We start from the raw sequence: 24587 nt of genomic DNA, 5'->3' as shown, positions 1-24587 counted from the left end.
CTTTGGGAAGAAAACTGGCAGTTTTAATGACTGTTGTAGGCAAAAACTGGAACAAACTTTAGGGACAAAGGATGGGTTAGGCCTGAGGGATACTCTATCTTTGTGAAAAACCAGGTACGGTGGTTTGACAGATAGAGCTTGAAGCTCTGAAACCCTTCTGGCTGAAGTAATTGCGACCAGAAAGGCAGTTTTCCAAGAAAGAAATTTCAGATCACAGGTTGCTGCCGGTTCGAAAGGGGAGGAGGTTAAGGCATGTAATACCACATCGAGATCCCACGGAGGAGCAGAATGAGAAATCGGAGGTCGTAAAAGCCAGGTACCTTTTATGAAGGTTTTACACAATCTGTTGCTCATCAAAGGTGGGTTTGTAGATTCATGAAAATTGGAAATAGCCGCCAATTGGACCTTGATGGTAGAGACTGAAGAACCTTGATTGAATAGGGAAGTTAGAAATTTCAGAACTTCTGACACCGGGACAGTGATGGGATCTCGACCCCGGAGTTGAGCCCAAATAGCAAATCTCTTCCATTTGCTAGTATACAATTTCCTAGTGGCAGACTTGTGGGCCGAGGATAATATATGTACGACTTCCGGGTCTAAGGTATGATTTCTGACTATAGTCGGAAGAGGAGGAGCCAAGCTGTTAACTTCAAAGAGTGAAGGGACTGGTGGAGTTGTCCCGACTGATGAATTAATAGGTCCGGGATCTGGTCCAGGAACCATGGACTGTCCAGAGCATACTTCCGAAGATAGGGAAACCATACCTGGCGTGGCCAGTAAGGGGCAACTAGAATCATTTTGCTCCCTGAGTGAGTCGCCTTTTGGATCACTCTGGGAAGGAGGGAACCGGAGGAAGGCGTAAAGCAAGCCGGTGGGCCAAGGATGGGCTAGGGCGTCCCTGGGAATCTCCCCCGGAGCTGGAGTGAGAGAGAAGAATTTTCTGCACTTCGCATTCAGCGGGGTTGCGAAAAGGTCGCAACAAGGAGTTCCCCATCTGCTGAAGATCTGAGTTGCCACTGCATCGTTCAGAGACCACTCGTGAAGAGAGAGAATAGTTCTGCTTAGTCTGTCGGCTATCACACTGGATTTCCCAGGGATATGATTCACTACCAGAAAACGTCTGGTCGCCACTGCCCATTCCCAAACTCTCATGGCCTCTCTGCAAAGGGGGTAGGATCTGGTCCCTCCCTGTTTGTTCAGATACCAGACTACTGACATGTTGTCGGACTGAATGGCGATAACGCCCTGAAGGAGGTAATCGTGGAGGGCTTGTAGAGATAGAAGCACCGCCCTCATTTCTAGAATGTTGATGTGGAGGAGACTCTCATCGGGATGCCAATTGCCTTGGACTGACCTGCCCAGGTAATGCCCCCCCCACCCCGTCTGGGAGGCGTCCGTCGTCAATGTGGCCGTAGGAGGAGGTGGAACAAAGGGTCGTCCCTGATCCAGATTGGAGGACACCAGCCACCAGCGGAGGTCCCGTTTGCAGGTTTCCATGATCCGTATGAGATGACTGAGAGGGAGATCCTGAAAAGACCACTGGGTCGATAGGAGCCACTGGAGAATTCTCATATGCAATCTTGCTAAGGGGACTAGGAGAACAGTGGCCGACATGGAGCCTAATAACTGCATGACCATCCTGGCTGGGGCTTTGGATTTGAGAAGTAAGGCCCGGACTTGAGCCTGTATAGTCTGTATCCTTTCTGTAGGAAGATAGACCCGCATTTGGTTTGAGTCTATCTCTACTCCGATAAACCTTATGCGCTGAGATGGCAGCAACACAGACTTTGGCCAATTGAAGGTGATTCCAAGGGAAGTGCCTAGTGATATGGTGGCTTGTAGGTTCTGCAATAGTAGACGCCTGGAGGTGGCAGTCAGGAGCCAGTCGTCTAGATACGGAAACACCTGGAATCCTAGACTCCTCAGGTGAGCAGTCACGACCGCCAAACATTTGGTGAACACCCTGGGGGCTGTGGTGAGACCAAAGGGCAGTGCGCAGAACTGAAAATGACTGTCTCCTAGGCTGAAGCGTAAATGTCTCCTGGACGCCTGATCTATCAGGATGTGATAATAGGCGTCCTTGAGATCTATGGAGCACATCCAAACACCTTTCTCCAGCAGTGGGAGAATGGATTGTAAGGTGACCATTCGGAACTTGGACTTCCTGACTGAACGATTTAGTTTGCTGAGATCCAAAATGGGCCTCAAGTCCCCGGTCTTTTTTGGCACCAAAAAGAATCTTGAGTAAGTCCCTAATCCGATCTGGTCTGCGGGGACCGGTTGGATGACTCCTTTTTGAAGCAGCTTTGAGATTTCGAAGGCTGCGATTTCCCGTTGACTGGGTGGCGGGTCCGGGATTTTCCTGGACGGGAGGGTGTGAAAAGGGATAGCGTAACCTCCGGCGATGATTCAAAGCACCCATCGGTCCTGAGTGATACCCTCCCAGGCTTTTAGGTGCCTCGAAAAACGACCCCCGACTGGCTCCGGAGCTGCACAGTCGGGCAATCCTTCAGGGATTGTGGAAGGCTGAAGAGCCACGAAAGGACTCGCGGTCTCCAGTGTTGCAGGGGCCTCTGCCACCTCTGGGACGGCGTCTTCCAGAAAAATTTCCCCCTCCTCTGCCTCTAGAAGGGGGATCGTCCTGCTGCGAGGGATAAGACTTCTGTGATTTACGGAACCACATCTTCCCTCCTCTTTTAGCCTTGGGGTAAGGCCGAAAGGGAGTGGAAAACCGTGTCCCTACGGCAGTCAAAGTCTTACCTTCTTGCTCACAGCGGGTCAATGTGTCCTTTACCTTGGGTCTAAACAAAGAGGACCCATCAAAGGGAGCGTCGGCAAAGGAAGTCTTAAAGGCTTCCGCAAAATGACACAGGCGGAGCCAGGCTTGCCTCCGTAGAGCAACACCCGTACCCGCCGCTATACTCGCCCCCTCGGCTGCATACGAAATGAGCCTCATGGACGAGTTTGATATTGATGACAGAGTAGCCAACTGAGAGCCAACCGTCTGGGCCAGCTGCTCAGGTAGGTTACCCAAGAGGGTATCTGAAAGCTCCTTGATCAGATCCCTCTGAAATCTAGTGATGTGCGTCAAATAGTTCAGGGTCCTTAAAGTAAAGGCCGCTGAACTGAGGGTGCACTTCCGTGCAGTCCATGCTCCTAGACTCCTTATTAGGAGGATGGACAGACGTCGAAGCCTCTGCTACATCTTGTTGGGTAGCAGATGCCACCACCAGGGCATCTACAGCCACACCTTTGGTCAGAAACTCCTTCTCTGGGGGTGCTGATAAGAATTTATTTGGGCGAGCAGGCACCGGTTCCACAGAGTCTGGATGTTCCCACGCCCTTCGACAGATCAAATCTAGGAGCTCGTCGAAGGGCAGAGACACCCAGGAGGCGGAGGGCTGAGCCCCGAAGGCCTTGAGGAACACCGACTCGTCAGCGGAAGGGGGTTTGGAATGCCAGCTGCCTCATTGTTTGAGGGCTTCCAAGATGTCTGCAAAGGAGACATCATCTGAGGACGACTTAGGGGACCCCTCCGCATCATCAAGATCGGTGTCCGACGTGAGAGACTCATCGGGGGAGTCGACGTGCTTCCTCTTGCACAGTCTTTTCCTTGGGGGTTCCTCCGAAGAAGCTTCAGAGGGACCTCCAGGAGGGGGGGAACCCCCACTGGGGGTGACCTCAGGCCCCAGGGCTCCGCTGTCTAGTGACAGGGGGACTACCAAAAACCCAGTCTCCGTGCGTAGTGAAGGTACCGGTGAGACCGTGGAGGTAGCCAAAGAAGATTTGGCCAAAGCACTCCTCATGGCCCTGAAGGCCGGACCGCCAGAGTCCTGGGAAGGTCCAACCCCCGTGGCCACAACAGTAGATGGTACCCCGCAGCCGGCCTTTTGAGATGAAGGCTCGGAACCGAAAACATCGGTCCTGAAGCATCCCCGGGGCCGAGGAGGTCCGTGTGCGAACTCCGACTCGAGCCGGGGTTGGAGTAAGGGTGGGACCCGACCCGAAAACCTCCATCGGCTCCACCAGCACCGGCTCCAATGGTGCCGAGGCTGTTGGAGGAGGAACCAGAACTACAGGGTGGGCCATCGGATCCGAAGCCGAATGGGCTGGAGCGAAACTAATTTCTGGAATACAGGAGACTGAAACAGTCTTAGGAGCACCCTGTCGATGTCCGAATCTGACAACTTGGAAGATCGGGAGGAGACCGACCGGGTCCGAACCGACTTCTCCATCAGCTCCGAAGGACTGGGGACCGGCTCGAATAGACTCGACCAGTATCGGTGCCGAGGAGATTCCATAATTTCCCTCGGTGCCGAGGCTTCGCTGAAGGGAAGAGTCTGAGCCGGCAACCCTCATCGGCTCCAAAATCAGTGGAGCCGATGAAGGTGACCGCCTCTCGAAGCCCCAGCCATCGGCTCCGAAACCAGAGGAGTCGAGACTGGAGGCATCGAGGGAGACCGTTCCGCCCTCGGCTCCGAAGTCTGTGGAGCCGATGGAGAAGCCTGCCTAGATTTCTTAGTGGTCGGTTCCGACGGGCTGGTCGGAGCCGATTTCTTTCTTAGCTGGAGAGGAAGAGGAAGATAAGGCCTCCTCGAAGGAGGGTTTAATAAGCCCTTTTAAGATCAATTTATTCTTCCTCTCTTGGAGGACCCTAGAGGAAAAAGCGTGACACACGCTGCAAGACTCCTGAAGGTGTTTGGCACCTAAACAGTACACGCATAAGGAGTGATCATCGGTGATGGACATTTTATAGTTGCATCTCGTGCACTTCTTAAATCCTGAGGGTCTATGCTCCTTAGACATAATGCCTGTAGACTACTCACTATCAGTGAAAAACACAATGTATGTCACTTAGTAAAAGATTTTAACAACAATAAAAAAACTTTTTTTTTTTTTTTTAAACGCGAGGCGAAAGCCCAAATAACAAATACAACTACAAATACACCAAAAAGGAGGGCCAAGAACCCTCTAACTCAAACAGGTACTTGACCTCTCCAAAATACAAGAAGACTCACGAAGGAAATAGGGGAAGGCCCCTCTAACTTAAACGGAAACCTTTCCCTGTTCAGTCACACAAAATTACCACAAAAAATACTCAAAAACACACTTATACACAACGATAGCTGTTAAAACAGCTTTTGGGTAAAGATTAAAGAATTTCCTGACAGAAAAACTTTCAGAAAAAAAGCACTTAGCTCCGCCAAGTTCGAGACCACGTCCTAGCTTGTAAGCGGCAAACGAGATCTGGGGAAGTGGTGGTGGTGCATCCTGGGATATAGAATAGCTCAGCCAATAAGAGGCTTCGCTCTATAGCATAGCGTGCCGAGTCGGAGCCGAGGATCAGCTCCGAACCCATCAGTACAGAATGTAGGCGAGATAGGATCACATAACATCTAACTTTTAAAGTCAGTTTCATCAAAGTGATTTCAAGACACTATTTCTTTCCAACCACAAAAACATACCGAGAGGCCCAAACATGTCCCTCTGCATATCTTCTATGGTGGAATGTCTAAGGTCATTTTCTCCCACATGAGCAATGACCATGTGGCATACATACTGGAGGTGAAGTGATATGAATGCCATAGAGACATCACAGATTCTGGCACTTCAGAGCAATAATTTCCCATTACCTTATCTGAGCTCCACCTACTAAGTGGTTCATCAGCATGTCTGACTGTAGAGTGTACTATGACTAGGACATAATCATACATGGTAGCATGCTCAGACAGCCTTAAGGGCTTAGGAATACAGCTTAGGAGGCTCTTATCTGTTGTTATAAACCTAGCAGGTGAGGTGTGAGTATTCTGATGAGAGTCAAGTGTCTTGGTGAGTTACCATGTAGGTTTAGTGCTGTACTATGGTGACACATGAGTATGGTGAGCTGACAAGCAGGAGATACAAGAGGTTTGTCTCTAGTTCAAACCACTGAGAAGAAATGTATATGGATGTGAGCTGTCCTTTACTTATATGGAGAACTCAAACTGGCACAAAGGAATCAACGGCATGACACAGGTGTTACCATCATTGCTGCAGAAAATGTTACAGCTTACAACTGGCCTGCTAACCAACACTGGTTGCTATTAGGTCAAAAGGCACTGAAAACTACAGTTTCTTCCCTAAAAAAAGAGACATTGCACTGTACACTTGTCACGTAAAAACTACGTTCCCCTTCTACACTCACCAAAAATGACTTCATTTCTTCTTAAGGTGCAAACAGATGACAAAATGCTAACTTACCTTGAGATTCTTCTGGGCGTTTGAAAAGGGCTTTTGCTTCTTCCACTTTTCCTTCAATCGACACAGAAAGCTTCTTATCTATTAAAGAAAATGAAGAAAGGCACTATTAGTCTCCAAGAAATTTTAATCCACCAAACCCCAAACGTCTACAACAAATACTGTCCCTGGAGTGTCCAGGGATAGGGTAAACTGCAATCCCTGATGACAATGGAGCTATAACATCTGCCACAGTTAACTTATACAACGTAAAAGCAGGACCTGATCTTCAGAAGGAAAAGTTGGTTTTAGTACCATTTCACTACCATCCTAAAAATTCAACACAACACATTATAGGCATTGTTAGAGACGATCTAAAAACAATAACTCCAAACTCCACTTAACTCTTGAAGCACCAGGTAACCTACATCTCCTGTTAGACTAATTATGTTGCAGACATACCTGTCAACCTCTTAGGGTAAGAAGTCTGGACGAAGCTATAAATAATGGGGGGGGCCCAAAACAGGTACAATTTGTATATATTCCTCTTAGAAACTTAGAAAACTGATAGAATAATGTGTTTTGTGATAGCAAGAATTTTTTGAAGGGTATAAAATCAGAAACTCAAATGTCTGTCATTACTGTCATACTTCAATCTTTAATGACTTGGCAATGTTTTGCCAGAAAATCACAGTTTTATGAAAAATAGACCAAAACCATGAAACCAAAATCTGGACATTCTGTGAAAATCTGTACAGTTGAGATGTATGGTTGCAATCTCTGGCACTCTGATCCAATTAAAATTATAATCACCAGCACATACAGTAGATGCTGACACAGTTTCACTGGTTTACTATTAAAAATCAACTACCTAACTATACTTGGTTTAATTTTAGGAATGTATCACCAAGTTCAGAAATAAGGCACTGTGAGAACATATCTGTTTATGAGAGGGAATGGTGTGAAGTGCTTTTAAAGACCAAATTCCCACAGCATTCCCACTCAAGGCCTAGCAAATCCAGTTACTTATGCAGGTATGAAAGGCAAGGGTGTGAGGCATGACTATAAAAAATACTAGGCATAAATTGCTGAACATAACTTATCAAGACATAACATTTTTTAAAACAAAAAAAAATAGTATTTCTAAGTGGAAAGTTACAAAAATGAATGCTTCAAGTTTTGTAAACCTCACCATAAAGTACAGTTTTGTACCTACCATAAATGTAGATGTTCGAAGATCCACATTGCTGCAGTCCTAACACTTGGGTAGTCCGCTGTCCCAGTCGGCCCGAATACCAAAGTATATGGCTGACGTCGGTCAAGGCGCATTAGTCTGACGTCAGGACGTCAGGGTACAAATGCGCATGGCCGACGTCATATCCTCAGTCTTTTCTTGCCCCAGATGTCAGAAGACCCTAAAAAGATAAGGCTAAAACCAAAAAACACCACACACTCCTGCACCAAATATATATACAATATATACAAATTTACAAGAGTATAACCACACCCACACAACCACCCCTAAACACAGAGGGAAGGAGGGAGGTTGGACTGCAGCAATGTGGATCTTGAACATCTACATTTATGGTAGGTACAAAACTGTACTATGTTCTTCATACCACATTGCTGCAGTCCTAACACTTGGGTAGAATCCCAAAGCAGAGGTAAGGGAGGCTGGCAAATCATAAGGAAGCAGGAGCTGACAACATGCCCTGCAAAATAGCCGTGGCAAAACCAGCCCTAGATTTAGAGTAGAGAGGAAGGTGGTAATGCTTAGAGAAAGTATGCACTGAACTCCAAGTAGCTGCCTCCAAAATATCCTTAGTTGCCACCCCCTTAGAAATGCTGTTGAAGTGGCAGTAGCCCTAGTGGAATGAGGCCTAATCCCAGCTGGAATCTCCTTGCCATGATGGGAATAACAAAATGCAATGCAAAACCCAATCCACTTAGAAATAGTTTGTTTTGACACAGGCTTGCCCTGAGAACTCAAAGCAAAAGAAACAAACAACTGCTGAGACTGCCTAAAATCCTTAGTCCTGCTTAAATAATAACGCAACTGCCTGTGTACATCTAAAGTGTGCAAAATCTTTTCCCCCTTATTTTGGGGATCTGCATAAAAGGTAGGCAAATGAATAGTTTGGTTTAAAGCCACACTAGAAACCACTTTAGGCATAAAGGAAGGATTAGTACGTAAAGATACCCTATCCTTATGAAAAATCAGGAAAGGCTCAACCGCCATAAGGGCCTGCAATTCAGACACCCTTCTTGCAGATGTAATGGCTAACAAAAAAGCAGTCTTCCATGACAAATATTTCAATTCAGCAGTAGCTGCAGGCTCAAAAGGTTGTAGAGTGAGTTTCTCCAACACAAAATTGAGGTCCCAAGCAGGAGTAGGAGCTCTACGTGGGGTCTTATATTCTTTGCCCTCTAAGAAATTGCTTGAACAAAGGATGAGAAAACAATGGTGGGTCACAATCATAGTGAGCTGAAATTGCTGCAGCATGAATCTTAATGGAAGAGAAAGACAAACCTTTGTCCAATAACTCAGTAAGATATTGAAGAGCCACACTCACGTTTGGCTCAAAGATCCAAATGCTTTGCTGCACACCTAAATAAAAATCTCTTCCATTTTCTGCGTACACTTTCCTTGTACTAGGTCTTCTGGCTTCCATAATCACATTCAAAACTTGTTGAGGAAGCTGAGACCTGCTATGGTTCAAAACAGAATATGCCAAGCTGTTAGATGAAGAGAGTGAAGCTTGACATTGAGCAGATGCCCGTCCTTCTGAGACAATAGGTGTGGAATCAAAGGTAAGGGCCATGGAGGCTTCCTTACCAGACTCCTCAGCAATGGGTACCAGTGCTGCCGAGGCCAATCTGGAGCTATTAAAATCATCCTTGGCTTGTCTTGTCTGACCTTTAGAAGTACCTTTGGGAGGAGAGGCAGAGGTGGAAAGGCATACACATGAAGATTTTTCCAACTGAAAGAAAGAGCATCCACTTTCCAGGCTGTGTGATGAAACCTCTTTGTGCAAAACTTTGGCAGCTGGTGGTTTAGTGGAGAAGCGAACAGATCTATGTCTGGAGTTCCCCATGACACTGTCAATGTCTGAAATACATGAAGATCCAGTTTCCACTTGTGGGGATCCATGATTTGCCTGCTTAACACATCTGCTAAGGAGTTCTGTGCTCCTGGCAGAAACCTTGCTTGAAGATTCAGCTGCAAGCTTAACAGTCTCCCACAAAATCATTGCTTGCCTGCATAGAGGATAAGAATGTGTTCCCCTTGTTTGTTGATGTACCACATGACAGTTGTGTTGTCTGTTAGAATCAACACCTGCCCTGGAAGAAGTAAATCCTTGAAAGCCAGTAATGCAAACTGGACTGCTAACATCTCCTTCATGTTGATATGTAGATGCTGCAGTCTGGCAGGCCACTTGTCTTGTATCCACTTTCCATTCAGATGAGCTCCCCAAGCTGTGTCTGAGGCATCTGTCGTTAGAATCTGACTCGCCTCTGGCCGGGTCACAGAGAGTCCCTTGTTTAGGTGACATTCCTGAGCCCACCACAAAAATTCCTTTTGAATGCAAGGTATTATTTGAATGACAGTGTCCAAATCCTGGCAGTGCTGTGTCCATACATTTTGAGATACCATTGTAGCTTCCTCATATGCAGTTTGGCATTGGGAAGTACCAGAATACAAGATGCCATGAACCCTAAGGCTTGAAGGACTGTCCTTGCAGTCAGCCCGGACTGATGAGATAGTTGATGGAAGTAAAGAGAAAGATTCTTTGTTTGTCCGGGGTTAAAAGGCCATCTGGGTTGCTGTATTCAGTCTCACACCCAGAAAGCACATGTCTTGAGAGGGTACTAGACTGGACTTTATTTCGTTCACAGAATACCCTAGGCATCTTAGCACTGCTATCACATATTCCAAATGCTGAAGAAGCACGTCCCTTCCTTGAGCCAGAATCAGGCAATCATCCAAATAAGGATAGATTTGTATTCCTTTTAGCCTGAAGAAAGCTATCACTGGAGCCAGAACCTTTGTGAATACTCTGGGCGCAAGATAAGCCAAAGGGCAATGCAGAGAACTGATAATGAGAATTCCCAGCTCGAAAACGCAGATACTTCCTGCAAATTAGTCTGATAGGAACATGAAGGTAAGCTTCCTTGAGATCCAAAGTTACCATCCAGTGATCTTTGCCCAGCAGAGGTAAAAGCTGTTGTAACGTCAACATTTTGAACTTGGGAATGTCCAGATAAGTGTTGAGGATAGACAGATCCAAAATTGGTCTCCACGTGTTCCTTTTTGGTACTAGGAACAGGCGAGAATAAAATCCTAGGCCCCTTTCTGGCACAGGAACCGGCTGAATGGCCCCTATTTGGAGCAACAGAGAAATTTGCTTGTGAGCCTCTTTCCTTTGTTGAGGAGGAATGTCTGGCATGCCTTTGAAAGGAGGCAAGGTATGGAAATAAAACCTGTAACCGTGGTGAATGATATCCAATACCCATCTGTCTTGGGTAATTAAACTCCAGTTTTCTTTGAAAAGTGCCAACCTTCCTCCCAAAGGTGCTGCCAGCCGAGAAGATTCTGGCAGCTGAAAAGGCAGGTCATTGTGTCTGTTTACGAAAGGACTGACCCCTGCCCTCACCAGAAGACTGAGCAGGTGAACTCCTGTTCTAGGCCTAAAAGAACCTTGAGCTCTGCCTCTACCACGCCTAGACCTACCCCTAGACTGGGAATCATAAGCAGGATATGTCCACCCCTTGGTAGGCCAATTTCTACTAAACTTGGAGGCTGAACCTGCAAAAATCTTTAACAGTCTGCATAGACTTAGCCTTGTCTTCCATTTTCTTTAGAACTGCTTCCACAGGCGAACCAAACAACACATCAGATTGTAAAGGAGCATCTAAAATCCTTGTTTTCACATGCTCAGCTAAATTCTGATCCCTCAACCAGGCGTGCCTCGAAGAACCGAACCAGTGGCAGCCACCCTCAAGAGGCCTGCACAGCATCAAAACCACATTGCAAAGAATGCTTACCCACCTGTTCAGAAACATGAACTAAATCCTGCAACTCTTACACTCAATACCTTCCGCCAAAGCATCTACCTTAGACTTTAATTGTGAAAGGAGATAATTTTGGTATTTCAACATGTGAAACTGGCAGTTCAAAGCTCTCATGGCCAAAGTGGAAGAAGTATACACTTTCTTTCCCCATCTATCCAAAGCCCTAGCCTCTTTATCTGGAGGAACAGGATTTTTAACAACAGAAGCCTTAACACCTTTAGGCCCCTGTGAAACAGTTTCTGGGTCTGCCCTAGGACTCTTAAAAAGATACTTATGAGCTTCAGGCACCCTATAATATCTATCCGGTTTAACTGGAGCAGGAGGCAAAGAGTCAGGGTTCAGAGAAGCCTCTGCAAAACATCCTCTATCACATCTAGAACAGGAGGTATAGCTAAAGGCCTATGCTGGGGTAGAAACAAAAATTCCCTAAGCCTTTTCCTGGAATCAGAGAAATCTGACCTTCCCATTTAAAATGCTCCCTCATGGAATGAAGAGTCTCTGAAAATGAAAAATCCTCAGGAGGAGAAGCAGAAGGAGTAGAATCATCTACATCAGAATCAGAGTAAGGGAATACTCCTGCAAGTCTTCAGCCAAGACTCAGAAGCATCCAACACTGCTCAAAACTCCCAAGCTCAGGTTCCACCCTAGGCCTCTTATCAGGAGGGCATAGAACCTCTAATCATTGTAATCAAATCTTCTGCCATCTTAAGCATATGCTTCTTAGGTACAGACCCTGAAGAACTAGGGGTAACTCCTGAAACAAAACCTGGCCTGCCCCTGGGAGAAGCCTTGGAAACAGCAGGAGGGCCTAACCACTTTAGGAAGGGAGGGAAGAACAGCTACCTGAGAAGCCCCTTCCGCCTGGCCTACCTCCTGACAGGTCACATCTTGCAGTAATAAAGTCTCTCCCTGGGATTCCAAAGAAATTTCTGGCTGAACCCTGGCTCCACCGAGCCCTCTAAAGAACCGACGTCCGGACGGACGGTTCTTCCAGCCTAGGCTTTGCTGTTTTGTCCTTGCGCTTTTTGAAGCGGGCCGGAGCATCCGACGGCATTTATAATTACACCGCTTCCCAAAACTAACCTGGCACAATCTAATCTTCTCTTTATAGTGCGTTTGTTAAATCTAGCACAAGAGCGACAGCCAACAACGCCGTGCTCAGGCCCTAAGCAAGGTATACACAAGGTATGGTAATCCCTATGAGGTATCTGTTTCCCACAAGAAATACAGTTATTCACTTTTTCTGACATCCGGTAAAATACTGAGGCAAGAAAACCAAAATAATCCCCAACGGGTACTTAGCCAACTTGGATTCGGTCTGAAACTCCGACTTCGAAAATCTCAGAACGCCAACCTGCACTTGCAAAACTGCTTCTGCATCGGACCATGCGGCAAAAAAGACTGAGGATATGACGTCGGTCATGCGCATTTGTACCCTGACGTCCTGACGTCAGACTAATGCGCCTTGACCGACGTCAGCCATATACTTTGGTATTCGGGCCGACTGGGACAGCGGACTACCCAAGTGTTAGGACTGCAGCAATGTGGTATGAAGAACATCAGTAGATCAGAGTGGTCTTCTTTCCATCCGGTAACAAGTTAATTCTATACTGGAAAATAATGAAGAAAAAAACAACTAATTGAGGTTGTGCAATGATAAGCTCCTGGTTAGGTCCACTTGGCCAAAGAGGAGCACCAAAGAAAAACAATTTAGAACAAGGGAGGGATGGTGAACCAGACAAAAAGTTAACTGTGATCTATCAGTATGAGTACATACCTTTCATATCCGATGTTGTCCTTTTCGTCCTTTGGGACATACTCCCTAGCTGCCATAACCCTGGGAGTTAACAAGGAGGGATAATTCCTGAGAATGGTGGACCCTAACTGTACATCCAGTTTAGAAGTAAGTGCGTAGGTTGTACACCAAGTTGCTGCAGCACACATTTCATATTTCATCTATAGGAACTCTGAGCATAAAAGCACTGAAAGCAGCCACAGCCCTTTTTGAGTGAGCTCTTGGATTACTAGCTAAAGAGTCCTAATGTTTTGTATACAAATAATATGCGGCCAGACAACCACCTAGATAGTTTGACTTTCAAACCATTCTTTCCTATCTTTGCTTTAGAAAAGGCTACAAATAGCTGAAATCCTTAGTCTTATGGAGGTAAAATCAAAGCTGAAAACATTTAACAGATGCACAGTATATTCTTCTTTATTAGAAAATTGTGGAAAGAATACTGGTAAATTAATGGCTTGATTACTCTTCATTTCAGATGTCACTTTTGGTATAAAAGTATGATTCATTTTATAAAAAGCCCTATCCTTACGGAAAAGGAGGTTTATAAAAGAATACTTCTAATTCAGAATTCCTTTTATTTGAAGTGATAGCCACAAGAAAGTGTCTGCCAAGAAAAGTACTTTAAGTATGCTGAAGCTGCTGGTTTTGAAAGAGGTTTTGTTATTGCTTGAAGCATGACAGTTGCATCACACAAAGGGGTAGGATCCCTTATAGGAGTTCTCAATAAGAAGGTTCCTTTTAGAAATGTCTTTGAAATCTTTAGAGAGGCTATAGCCATTTGATTGCGTCCCACATGGACCTCAGAAACAGCAACTAGTTGCACTTTGTTGAAAAATGAAACTTTTCTGAATGAGATTTGACAAAACCTAGGATAGAAGGAAGTGGAGCTGAAAAGGGATCTATCCCTTCAGTTGCTGGACAAATAGAGAATTTCTTACATTTGCTGAGGTAAACTTTCCTGGTGCTTAGTTTTTGAGAGGCTGACAAATATGAACTACTTGAGGGGAAAGCCGGAAATCTCTGAAGGAACCATGCAGGTAGCTTCAGTGTTTCTGGATTCGGGCGAGGCTGCCCAGATGGGTGAGTAAGAAAATCTGTGAGGATGTCTGGAAGGGAATCACATTTGCTGAGGTCAGAAAGGAGCAAAGAAGATTACCTTGGCCTTGCATCTTACTGCCTTCTGAACAAGCTTTATTACAAGAGGAAAGGCATACAGAAGACTTGGAGGCCAACTGTGGACTACAGTGTCCCTCGATGACGGTCTCTGTGGAAGTATTAGGGTGAAGTAACTGATGATTGTCCCTGTGGAAGGATTAGGGTGAAGCAACTGCTGCATTTGTAGTTGAGGTACAAAGCAAAAAGGTTGCAGCACAGTTGGCCCCAATGGTTGAACATCAGATTCACCACTGACTGACTGAGGGACCACTCATGAGGCAGTAAGATGGATCTGCTCAACTTGTCCACTAACTCACGAGGGGGAAGTCTTGAGAAAATGCATTGCTATTAGAAAACAATGGGAAGATATCATTCATTGCCACACTCATGGCCTCTTGGCACAGAAGACATGAACACCCTGCCTGTTGATGTAACAGACTAATGACATGTCATTCTAGATGGAGATAACAACCCTGGAGAGAGAGAGTCCTAGAAGGCTTGTAACTCTAGGAGGACTACCCTCACCTCCAGGACATTGGTGTGGTGGTGTGGTGGAGTGGCCTTTGTGTTCGACCACGAACCTTGAACAGTTTTTCCTTCGAAATTAACCTCCCACCCCAGCAAGGATGCATCCTTGGTTACTATGGCCATGGGGGGATGTGGAGAAAAAGGCAGACCTTCTTAGAAGAGCTATTGAGGTCAAACTCCATTTGATGACGGACTTGTACACTGTGGTTAGGCAAATCCATGCATAAAGCTGAAGGAACGAGGACAACTGTACAGAAAGTGCCCAATGAAGAATCCTCATATTATTACCTTACTAAGGGAACTAGCGTTATTGTGGAAACCATTAGACCTAGAGAAATCAAAGGATAAGTCTTGTGGATGGAGATGGCTGCTGAAGAATTTGCAAGGTTGTCTGCCATGCAGAAACTACCCTGGATTCTGATAGAGTAGCTGTCTAGATGTTCATGTTCAAGTTGCATCAGATGAACTCTGCTTGTGTGAGCATCAATCTGATTTTGGACTGACTGTGATCCCCAAATATTGTAGAAACTGGAGCAAGAAGTTATTTTGCTGGAATAGAAGATCCTTTGTTAGTGTGGTGAGGAGCCAATCATCTAAGTGTGAGAACACCAGGAACCCTAGCATCCTAAGATGCGCCGGAATCACAGCCATGTACTTGGTGAACATTCTGGGTACTGTGGTGAGACCAAAGGGTAGAGGCAAAAATTGGAAATGACTGGTTCCCAGCTGGAAATTGAGAAATCTCCTTGATCATCTTGGTTCCCAGCTGGAAATGGAGAAATCTCCTTGATCATCTTGAAATCTTGAGATGGCAGTGGCTGTCTTGGAGATCTACCGAGCACACCCAATCATCGTTCCTCAACAGAGGTAAAACAGTCTGAACCATCACCATCCTGAAAGGTCTGCTTACAAACTTGTTGAGATGACAGAGGTCCAAAATTGGTCCCATGTCCTTTTTCAATTCTAAAAAGAACCAGGTATAGATGATGGATTCTAAGTGGTCTAGACTTTTTTTGTTGTGGAGTCCAACTGATGGGGTAGAAATATGGGTATCCTTCTCGTCTTTAAAGCAGAGGAAGCAAAGGGTATTGCATAGCTTCTGGTGATTATCCGTAGCACTAAAGTATTAGATGGGACAGCCTGCCAGGTTTAAGAGTGCAGGGATAAAGCTCCCCACAACTGCCTCCAAAATGCAGCAGTTGGGCAATTCTTCAGGAGCACTGAAAGAATTTCCTGGAAAAAGAATTGCAAAATCTTTGATTCTGCAGTCCACCCCTTCCTCTAGGGGAGATGTCCATTGAAACTGTTCCCCCCTCTACTTTCGGAAGACCCGTCTGCAGGAGTGTCCTGGTTGAGCCCTTGAGATTTTCTGAACCATATTTTCTTACGACTTCTGATTCCTGGAAAAGGTTCTCTGAGGGTTGGAGAAGCAGATTCCAACAGCAGAAAGGGACTTACCATTCTGCTTGCTCCTGGGGAGAGTTTCCTTAACTTTTGGCTCAAAGAGTGTGGTGCCATCAAAGGGAACATTAAGAAAGAACTTCTTGAAGTCTTCTGCAAAGTCACAAAATAGCACCAAGGCATGCAGGGGTGTAGCTATGCCAGTACCTGCTGCTCTTACAGGGCCATTGGCTGCACTGGAAAACAGACACAGGGATATGTTAGACATTGTCATGACAAGATGAAGTACTGACCTGACTCACCCAGATCCTGATCCAAACACTGGAGCTGCGCTATCTAGGACAGAGGCATTGAGTGAGAGAGGCACTAAGCGAGACACAGCTTCATAAAGTTAAGTACTGACTCCACGCTTTGAGCTCCGACATGAAGCTTCAGTTCCGAGACTCTTCCTAATCTGAAGGTAGAGTCAAGACAGTAAGGGACATGGCCAGAATTGAAGTCAGATGGACTGTTGGATACAGTGTGGGTACTCCCATGAAGCTCAGATCCATAGGCCTCAGATGCAAAGAGCAGAATGGGATTAGGGAAATCAGTAGAGGAGTAGTGGGAGCCATTCTCGGAATATCCTGGGGGGTGATGGAGCCAGGAGAACCCCTAGTTGAATTTGCATGCAAAGGAAACTTTCCAACATTCTGCCAGCGTCTGCTTCCGTAAGCCTCCTTGATGACTGAATGGACTTGGAGGTTGGTGAAAAAAGAAAAGGCGGCATAGGAAATCAGACGACTGACTAGGTAACTTCATTGCCAGACCCAAGCATTCTGATGGGACCAGACAGTTGTCTGACCTTTTCTCAAACTTATCCTTCTGTTTTACTTTTGACATCGGTTTAGACTTCTCCATGGCCTTATATGGAGAAACTGAAGGAGTAACAGAGGAAGATGATTGTTCTGACTGTGGAATAAGCCTTTAAGACCAGTTTTTCTGTATGGCCTTGAACAGCCCTAAAACCAAAGGATTAGCAAGCCTCACAGTCTGCCATCCAAGTGCTACTACAAGACAAACACAGAGACAGTGGAGGTCCTGCGGAGGGATGCGATGCCTACAGGCCATACACTTTTTAAAAAGCTGAATCTTATCTGCTATAGGAATGGCAAGGGAGCTTGAAAAACAAATGCTGTATAACAAACAACTATAATAATATCAGAGAGAGGGACACACTATGCTAACAGATAAAAACTATCTACTGAAAAGGATAGAAAACTTGTATAGGAAATAATTTAATTTTATTTTTTTAAGTTCTGAACAGGGCAGGAAAAATGTAACTGTCCAAAAATAAGAAACCAACAAAACATCTAATCATTCAAAAAATCAGAGCCCTCAAAAACATAACCTTCAAGATCAGGCAGCAAACAAGATCTGAGATATTTGGTGGTGGGGGGGGGGGGTTATGGGTAGGGGAGAAGTCTGAACTCAGGATTCACAGTTTTTAAAGGCATCAATGTCAGATTTGGTCAAACCTGATAACCCAAAGATTGAATCACATGAAAAAAGACACAGGATCACTACAGTTAACTAAATATCAATTACTCTTATTTTCCATGAGTTTGAGACTCAAAGTTGCACTATTCATCTCCTTTCAAGGAAATGACAGTTGCCAAAATGACAATTTAAAAAGGGCAACAGCAATTATACAAATTTATGGCAATTACTATTCAAAAGCTTTACCAAACAACTGTATGCACATGAAAGGTAGACATACGACAACTGAACTAATACTGGAAAGTACAGTTGTGTACACCTACCATAAATGTAGATGTTCGAGTGTCTTCACTGTTGCAGTCATAACTGTAGGGTGCTCCTGCCGGCAGGCAGCCCGAGGTCGGCCAGAATCCCAAAGTCTGGGTCCGGCTGTATAAGCTAGTATCCTGACGTCAGGACGCCTTGGTACATAGCCCTCAGCCGACGCCATCTTCTCCAGCCTTTCTTGCCCTAGATGTCAGAAGTCCCCAACAAATCAAAAATGAATCCAACAAGGAAACACAAATACACCACAAATATGAGAGAAAGAGGGGATAGGAGGGAGACCCGACTGCAACAGTGAAGACACTCATACATCTACATTTATGGTAGGTGTACACAACTGTACTATGTTCTTCGTGGTTTCACTGTTGCAGTCATAACTGTAGGGTGGAATCCCAAAGCAGTGTAGAGGGAGGAGGCTTTAGATAGAAGAAGGGAGGCAAGAATACCCTGCAAGACAGCAGAGGCAAAGCCTGCCCTAGACTTAGAAAACAAGGGGAGATTGTAGTGCTTGGAAAAAGTATGCACAGAACTCCAAGTGGCAGCTTTCAAGATATCCTTGTTAGGGACTCCTCTGAGGAAAGCAGTAGAAGTAGCAACTGCTCTAGTAGAATGACTTCTAATGGTCCCTGGAAACTGTTTCCCATGATGAGTGTAACAAAATCTGATTCCATAAGCAATCCATTTGGAAATAGTTTGTTTAGAAATAGGTTTTCCAAGAGAACTGGAAGCAAAGGAAACAAACAATTGGTTAGACTTTCTGAAATCTTTAGTCTTGTCCAAGTAAAATCGTAACTGTCTGTGCACATCCAATGAATGCAAAATCCTTTCCCCTTTATTTTGAGGATTTGGAAAGAAAGTAGGAAGGTGAATTGTCTGATTCAAAGCCACTTTCAAATCACCTTAGGCATGAAAGTAGGATTGGTCCTCAAGGATACTCTGTCCTGATGGAAAATAAGGTATGGTTCCACAGCCATGAGAGCTTGCAACTCTGAGACCCTTCTGGCAGAGGTCAATGCTAACAAAAGAACAGTCTTCCAGGATAGAAATTTAATATCTGAAGATGCAGCAGGCGCAAAAGAGGCAAAGTAAGTTTTCTAAAACATAATTAAGATCCCAGGCAGGGACAGGAGGGGTCCTGGAGGCCGCAAATTTTAGCCCCTCTCAAGAACTGCTTCACCAAAGGATGTGAAAAACAGGAGGATCAGAACTGAAATGCGCAGAGATAGCAGAAGCATGAATCTTAATGGAAGAAAAGGAAAGTCCTTTAGATAAAAGTTCCGAAAGGTAAAGCAAAATAGAGGAGAGATCAGGAACCTGAGGATCAGAGCCTCGGTCCTGCATCCAAATAGAAAACCTCTTCCATTTAGAGGCATAAGATTTCCTAGTGCTAGGCCGCCTAGCTTCCAAAAGAACATCCAAAACTTGTTTGGGAAGACTAGAGGAAATCAAATTCCTTTGAAGAGCCAAGCTGCCAAGCAAAGGGTCTTGAGATTGGAATGTAGTAACTGACCCTGATGCTGGGACAGAAGCGAAGGGTTCAGTGGAAGAATCCAAGGAGGCCCGAGAACAGGAGCTTTAAGGTTGGATACCAAAACTGTCGAGGCCAATTTGGAGCAATCAAGATGAGAAACTTGGGCTTGTCCTGCTTTATCTTCAGTAGTACCCGAGGCAGTAGAGGAAGAGGAGGGAAGGCATATGCTGACAGGCTTCTCCAGCTGAAGGACAGGGCATCCACTCTCCATGCTGTTTTGTGGAAGGACCTGGTGCAAAAGCGAGGCAGCTGATGATTGAGATGGGATGCAAACAGATCTATCTGGGGACATCCCCAAACTGCAGTAATCCTGTTGAACAAGTAGGTGTCTAGCATCCATTCGTGAGGATCTGAAATGTTTCTGCTCAGGCTGTCTGCTAAGAGATTCTGTTTCCCTGGAATGAATTGAGCCTGGATATGCAGATTCAAATTTAGAGCTGTGTCCCATAAACCCATAGCTAGTCTTGCAAAGGGGGTATGAATGAGAACCCCCCTGCTTGTTGATGTACCACATGACCGTGGTGTTGTCTGTGCGAATTAGCAGAGGCCCTGGTTGTAAAAGGTTTTTGACGGCTAAAAGGGCATTTTGAACTGCCAACATTTCCTTCAGATTGATGTGCCAGTGAAGATGGTCCTTTGTCCAGGTTCCCTGCTGGCAATTGTCTAGAAAGTGTGCTCCCCAAGCATAATCCGAGGCGTCCGTGGTTAGGATATGAGTAGGCTGAGGGAGACGAAAGGGTTTTCCTTCGTTTAACGTGCATGCCCTGGACCACCAGAGGAACTCCTTCTGGAGGCAGGGGATCAGAGGAATCAGAATATCCAGATCGTGGTAGTGCTGTGACCATACACTTTTCAGATACCATTGAAGCTTTCTCATGTGAAGCCTTGCGTTTGGAATCAACAGAATGCAGGAAGCCATGTAGCCCAGAGCCTGCAGGAATTTCCTTGCAGTGAGCTGAGATAGAGTTGCCAAGGTGTTGAAAGTAGAAGCCAGCTGAGTTTGTTTTTCTGGAGTGAGGTAGGCCCTTTGTAAGGTTGTATTTAAGAGGGCTCCCAAGAATACCATTTGTTGAGAAGGGATCAAATGTGACTTTTTATGTTCACTGAGAATCCCAGTAGTAGGAGAAGACGTTGAACAAAGTCCAGATGTTGAAGCAGAAGATCTTTGCTGTCTGCCTGAATAAGGCAGTCATCCAAATAGGGGTAAATCTGGATCCCCTGAAGTCTACAGTAAGCCACTACTGGTGCCAGGCACTTGGTGAAGACTCTGGGCAGTAGATAAACCAAAGGGCAGAACAGAGAATTGAAAGTGCTTCAACCTGCCTTGAACCTGAGGAATTTCCTGCGTTCTTGTCTGATAGGGATATGCAAATAGGCTTCCTTTAAGTCCAATGTCACCATCCAGGCATCCTGAGAGAGCATTGGAATTAGCTGTTGCAGAGTAAGCATCTTGAACTTTGGAATTTCCAAAAAGGTGTTTAACACAGAAAGGTCCAGAATAGGTCTCCATGAGTTTTGTTTTCTGGGAACCAGAAACAGCCTTGAATAAAACCCTTTTCCCATTTCCGAGAGTGGAACAGGCTCTATGGCTCTCATGGCCAGAAGAGCATCCACTTGAGTTAAGGCCTCTGACCACTGAAGTTTTGGCAGATCTGGCCAACCGTGAGTCCTTGGCAAAGTGTGAAAGTGGAACTTGTAACCTTTTAAAATCAAGTCCAATACCCATCCGTCCTGGGTAATAGGAGTCCAATTTCTGTAAAAAAGAGACAGTTTTCCTCCGAGAGGGGCTTCCAGGTAAAGGGGTCCTGAAGCCCAACCGAGAGAGTCATTGAGTTTGCTTTCTTTGAGATTGGGATCTGTCTTCTCCCCTCCTAGGTGAAGAAGCAGTCCATTGTCTAGATCTGTAAGAGGTCTGGCCTTGACCACGACCTCTGGAGCGTCTATATCTTCCCCTTTGAGGCCTGTCAGACGTGGGAAAGGACCAATTTTTAGAGGGCCAATTCCTGGAAAATCTAGGAGGCTGAACCTGCAAGAAATCTTTTACAGTCTGCATGGACTTTGCCTTTTCTTCCATCTTTTTAATAACTTCCTCAGCCTTAGAACCAAAAAGAACATCCTGTTGAACAGGGGCATCTAATAACTTAGCCTTAACCTGTTCAGGTAAACTTTGTTCACGAAGCCAGGCATGTCTCCTAATCACAGTACCAGAGGCAGCAGCCCTGCAGGAAGCATCCAAGGCATCAAAACCACAATGTAAGCTATGCTTGTTAACCTGTTCAGTAGCATGCAAAACATCCTGAAGTTCCTTATCCTCTGCACAAGCAGGAAGGGAAGCAAGCTTTTGCTTTAAAACAGACAAAAGAAATTGCTGATATTTAAACATATGAAACTGGCAATTTAAAGCCCTTACAGACAGGGTAGCAGAAGTATATACCTTTTTTCCCCACCTGTCTAAAGCACGAGAATCCTTCTCAGAGGGAATAGGATTTTTAGAAGTAGCAACCTTAGCAGCCTTAGAGCCCTGAGAAATAGTTTCAGGATCTGCAGAAGGGTTTTTAAATAAAAATAAATGACAGTCAGGAACCCTATAAAATCTATCAGGCTTAGAAGGAGCAGGAGGCATGGAATCAGGATTCAAATTAGCCTCAGAAAAAGCATCATCTACAATGCCCAAGACAGGAGGAATAGCTAAAGGCCTATGCTGAGGAAGAAGAAGAAATTCTCTAAGCCTCTTTTTGGAAGCAGAATATTCCTGTCCTTCCCAATGAAAATGTTCCCTCATCTCATGCAAGGTTTCCCCAAAAGAAAAATCCTCAGGCGAAGAGGCCGAGGGCAAAGAATCCTCAGCATCCGAATCCTCATAAGGGGGAAAGGAATAGTCCTGATCAGAGGAAGAAACAGAAGATACAGAAGCCTGGTCAGAGGAATCCAGAGTAGCATCCTGTCGAGGCCTTTTTTCAGGAGGGGGGTGAGAACCCCTAATCATTGTAAGCAAATCTTCAGCCATCCTCAATAACTGTTTTTGTGTCTTGGGAGTGGATTCAGAAGCAGCTTGAGCTGGAACTTTAGACTTAGTAGGAGTCTTTGTCTTTGCCTTTGAAATAGTGATGTGAGTAGGCCTGAAAACACCCTCAGAAGCCGGTACCTGCACAGCGGTTCCGGACCCATCTGAAGGAGCGACGTCCGAAGGTCCTGCAGCAGTTAAAATAGTGGGCCTCGATGGCTCCCCATGGGAGTCCGTATCGGCCATCGGTTCAGAAGTGGCGGACGACAGGGGCTGCAAAAGCGCCTCACTGACGACAGCCGAACCGGACGCTGGCTCCAGCTGCAACGAGTCCTGTTTGGACCTCGGAGGCCTGTCTTTGCGCTTCTTTTGAACACCGGTAGTGTCCGACGACATTCTATAATTGAAGCGTCTGCCAAAATAATTTAAAGCCCAATCGTACCTGCGCTTGATAGTGCGAGAGTTGAACCTGGCACAGAACCGACAACAAGAAACGTCGTGGTCAGGGCCTAAGCAAGGTAGACAGTAAGAGTGGAAATCTTTATGAGGTATTTGTTTCCCCACACGCTATACAATTATTAACTTTTTCTGACATCGGAGGAACAAGAAAAAGATTCTCAACGGGTACTTAGCTTTGAGAAGAGAAGTAACAACTTCGGACCGACAACAACCAAATACGCTGTTCGAAAATCGCCAACCAACGTTTGCGAGCTGCTTTCCACCGCACGGCAAGAAAGACTGGAGAAGATGGCGTCGGCTGAGGGCTATGTACCAAGGCGTCCTGACGTCAGGATACTAGCTTATACAGCCGACGCCGGACCCAGACTTTGGGATTCTGGCCGACCTCGGGCTGCCTGCCGGCAGGAGCACCCTACAGTTATGACTGCAACAGTGAAACACGAAGAACATCAACATTTCCCAGCCAAAATAAACAGAAAAGGAAAGAAGGGATGAAAAGGACAAGGAGGAGGCTAAAAGATGGGTAAAAGGCATGCAAATGGGAATCAAAGACGGAAAGCAAGGAAGAGAAAGAATATAAACTTACAAAGGGATCCAGGAAGACAAGACAGAAAGATGAAGACGAAAGTAATCACAGGCATGAAGGAACTGATGTGAAAAACTTGGAGAGGGTGTGTGAACAGCAGAGATTGGGGGGAGGGGGCAGTGACCAAGATGGTAAGACAGAAAAACAATGAATAAGCAAAATGAATCCTGGAAGGAAAGGTATCAAAGGAAATAATGGCCAGCTAGAAAAAAAAGGTCACAAAGAAGAAAGTACAGAGGAAGATCAACCACAGAGAAACGGGGAGGAGGGCAAAGAGAGCAGACAGCATGAAAATGTGGCATGGGGAATAATTAGAACATTATAGAAGGGGTTCAGACAAACAACGGGCAAATCCAAAAACAAAGAAGGGGTACTCAGAGAAAATCGCAGCACTTTTAACTATATGTTATACCCACATCTATCACAAGATAATGTACAGGAATAGTAACAATTCTAAGGTTTTTAGCAAAGCAGACATCCATCGCTCACAATATTTTAATCTCTTATCTAGCAGTGTCAGTAGCTCAAACAGGTAGAACACACAACTTTGGTGCTGGAAGATCAGAAGGCCACAGGTTTTATTCCCATTCCAGGTGAATAGATTAATTTTCAAACTGATGAAAGTGTAGTGCAGCAGTAGGGGGTACTGTATTCAAGTCTGCCATCCTTCGGAAGAGAAGTTAAGTTAGCAGTAGCTCAGGTGGAAAAAAAAGATCCCATATCACCTATCAAAAAGAGTAAAGGAAGTTCCGCAGTGCCCTAGTCAAATCCCCCCCCCCCAGTAATATCAATACCACCCTGGGTCTTCCCTGAAGCCAAGAATGACTGACTCATTCAACAAATGATAAATATATAAATGAAGGAATGAACAAAGAAACAAGGTTGTAAGAATGAGATCTACAGGATTGGAGGATTTTTGAAAGAAAAAATACTTGAAGAGGAAGGTTAAGCTGCTGTCACAGCTGAAACAGTAAACGGGGATACAAAAGCACACACAAAGGGAATGAAGTACAGCGGTGTTTGGTACTTACCC

At 45.4% G+C, this 24587-nt stretch overlaps 1 protein-coding gene across 2 annotated transcripts in view; it reads right to left on the bottom strand.

Moving 5' to 3' along the window:
* The window catches only part of THOC5 (THO complex 5), a 1209707-nt gene that overhangs the window by 784670 nt on the left and 400450 nt on the right, over positions 1-24587 (bottom strand). For both annotated transcript variants that reach the window (XM_044068466.1, XM_044068467.1), the window contains one exon: positions 6241-6318. In XM_044068466.1, coding sequence (XP_043924401.1) covers positions 6241-6318 — 78 coding nt within the window. The remainder of the gene's footprint in view (positions 1-6240; positions 6319-24587) is intronic.

This window comes from Protopterus annectens, chromosome 4.part0 (genome assembly GCF_019279795.1).
Source record: "Protopterus annectens isolate FY-2018-M chromosome 4.part0, PAN1.0, whole genome shotgun sequence".
NCBI lineage: Eukaryota > Metazoa > Chordata > Ceratodontiformes > Protopteridae > Protopterus > Protopterus annectens.
The sequence above is the reverse complement of the archived record's forward strand: the minus strand, read 5'-3'. Positions and strand labels throughout refer to the sequence as shown.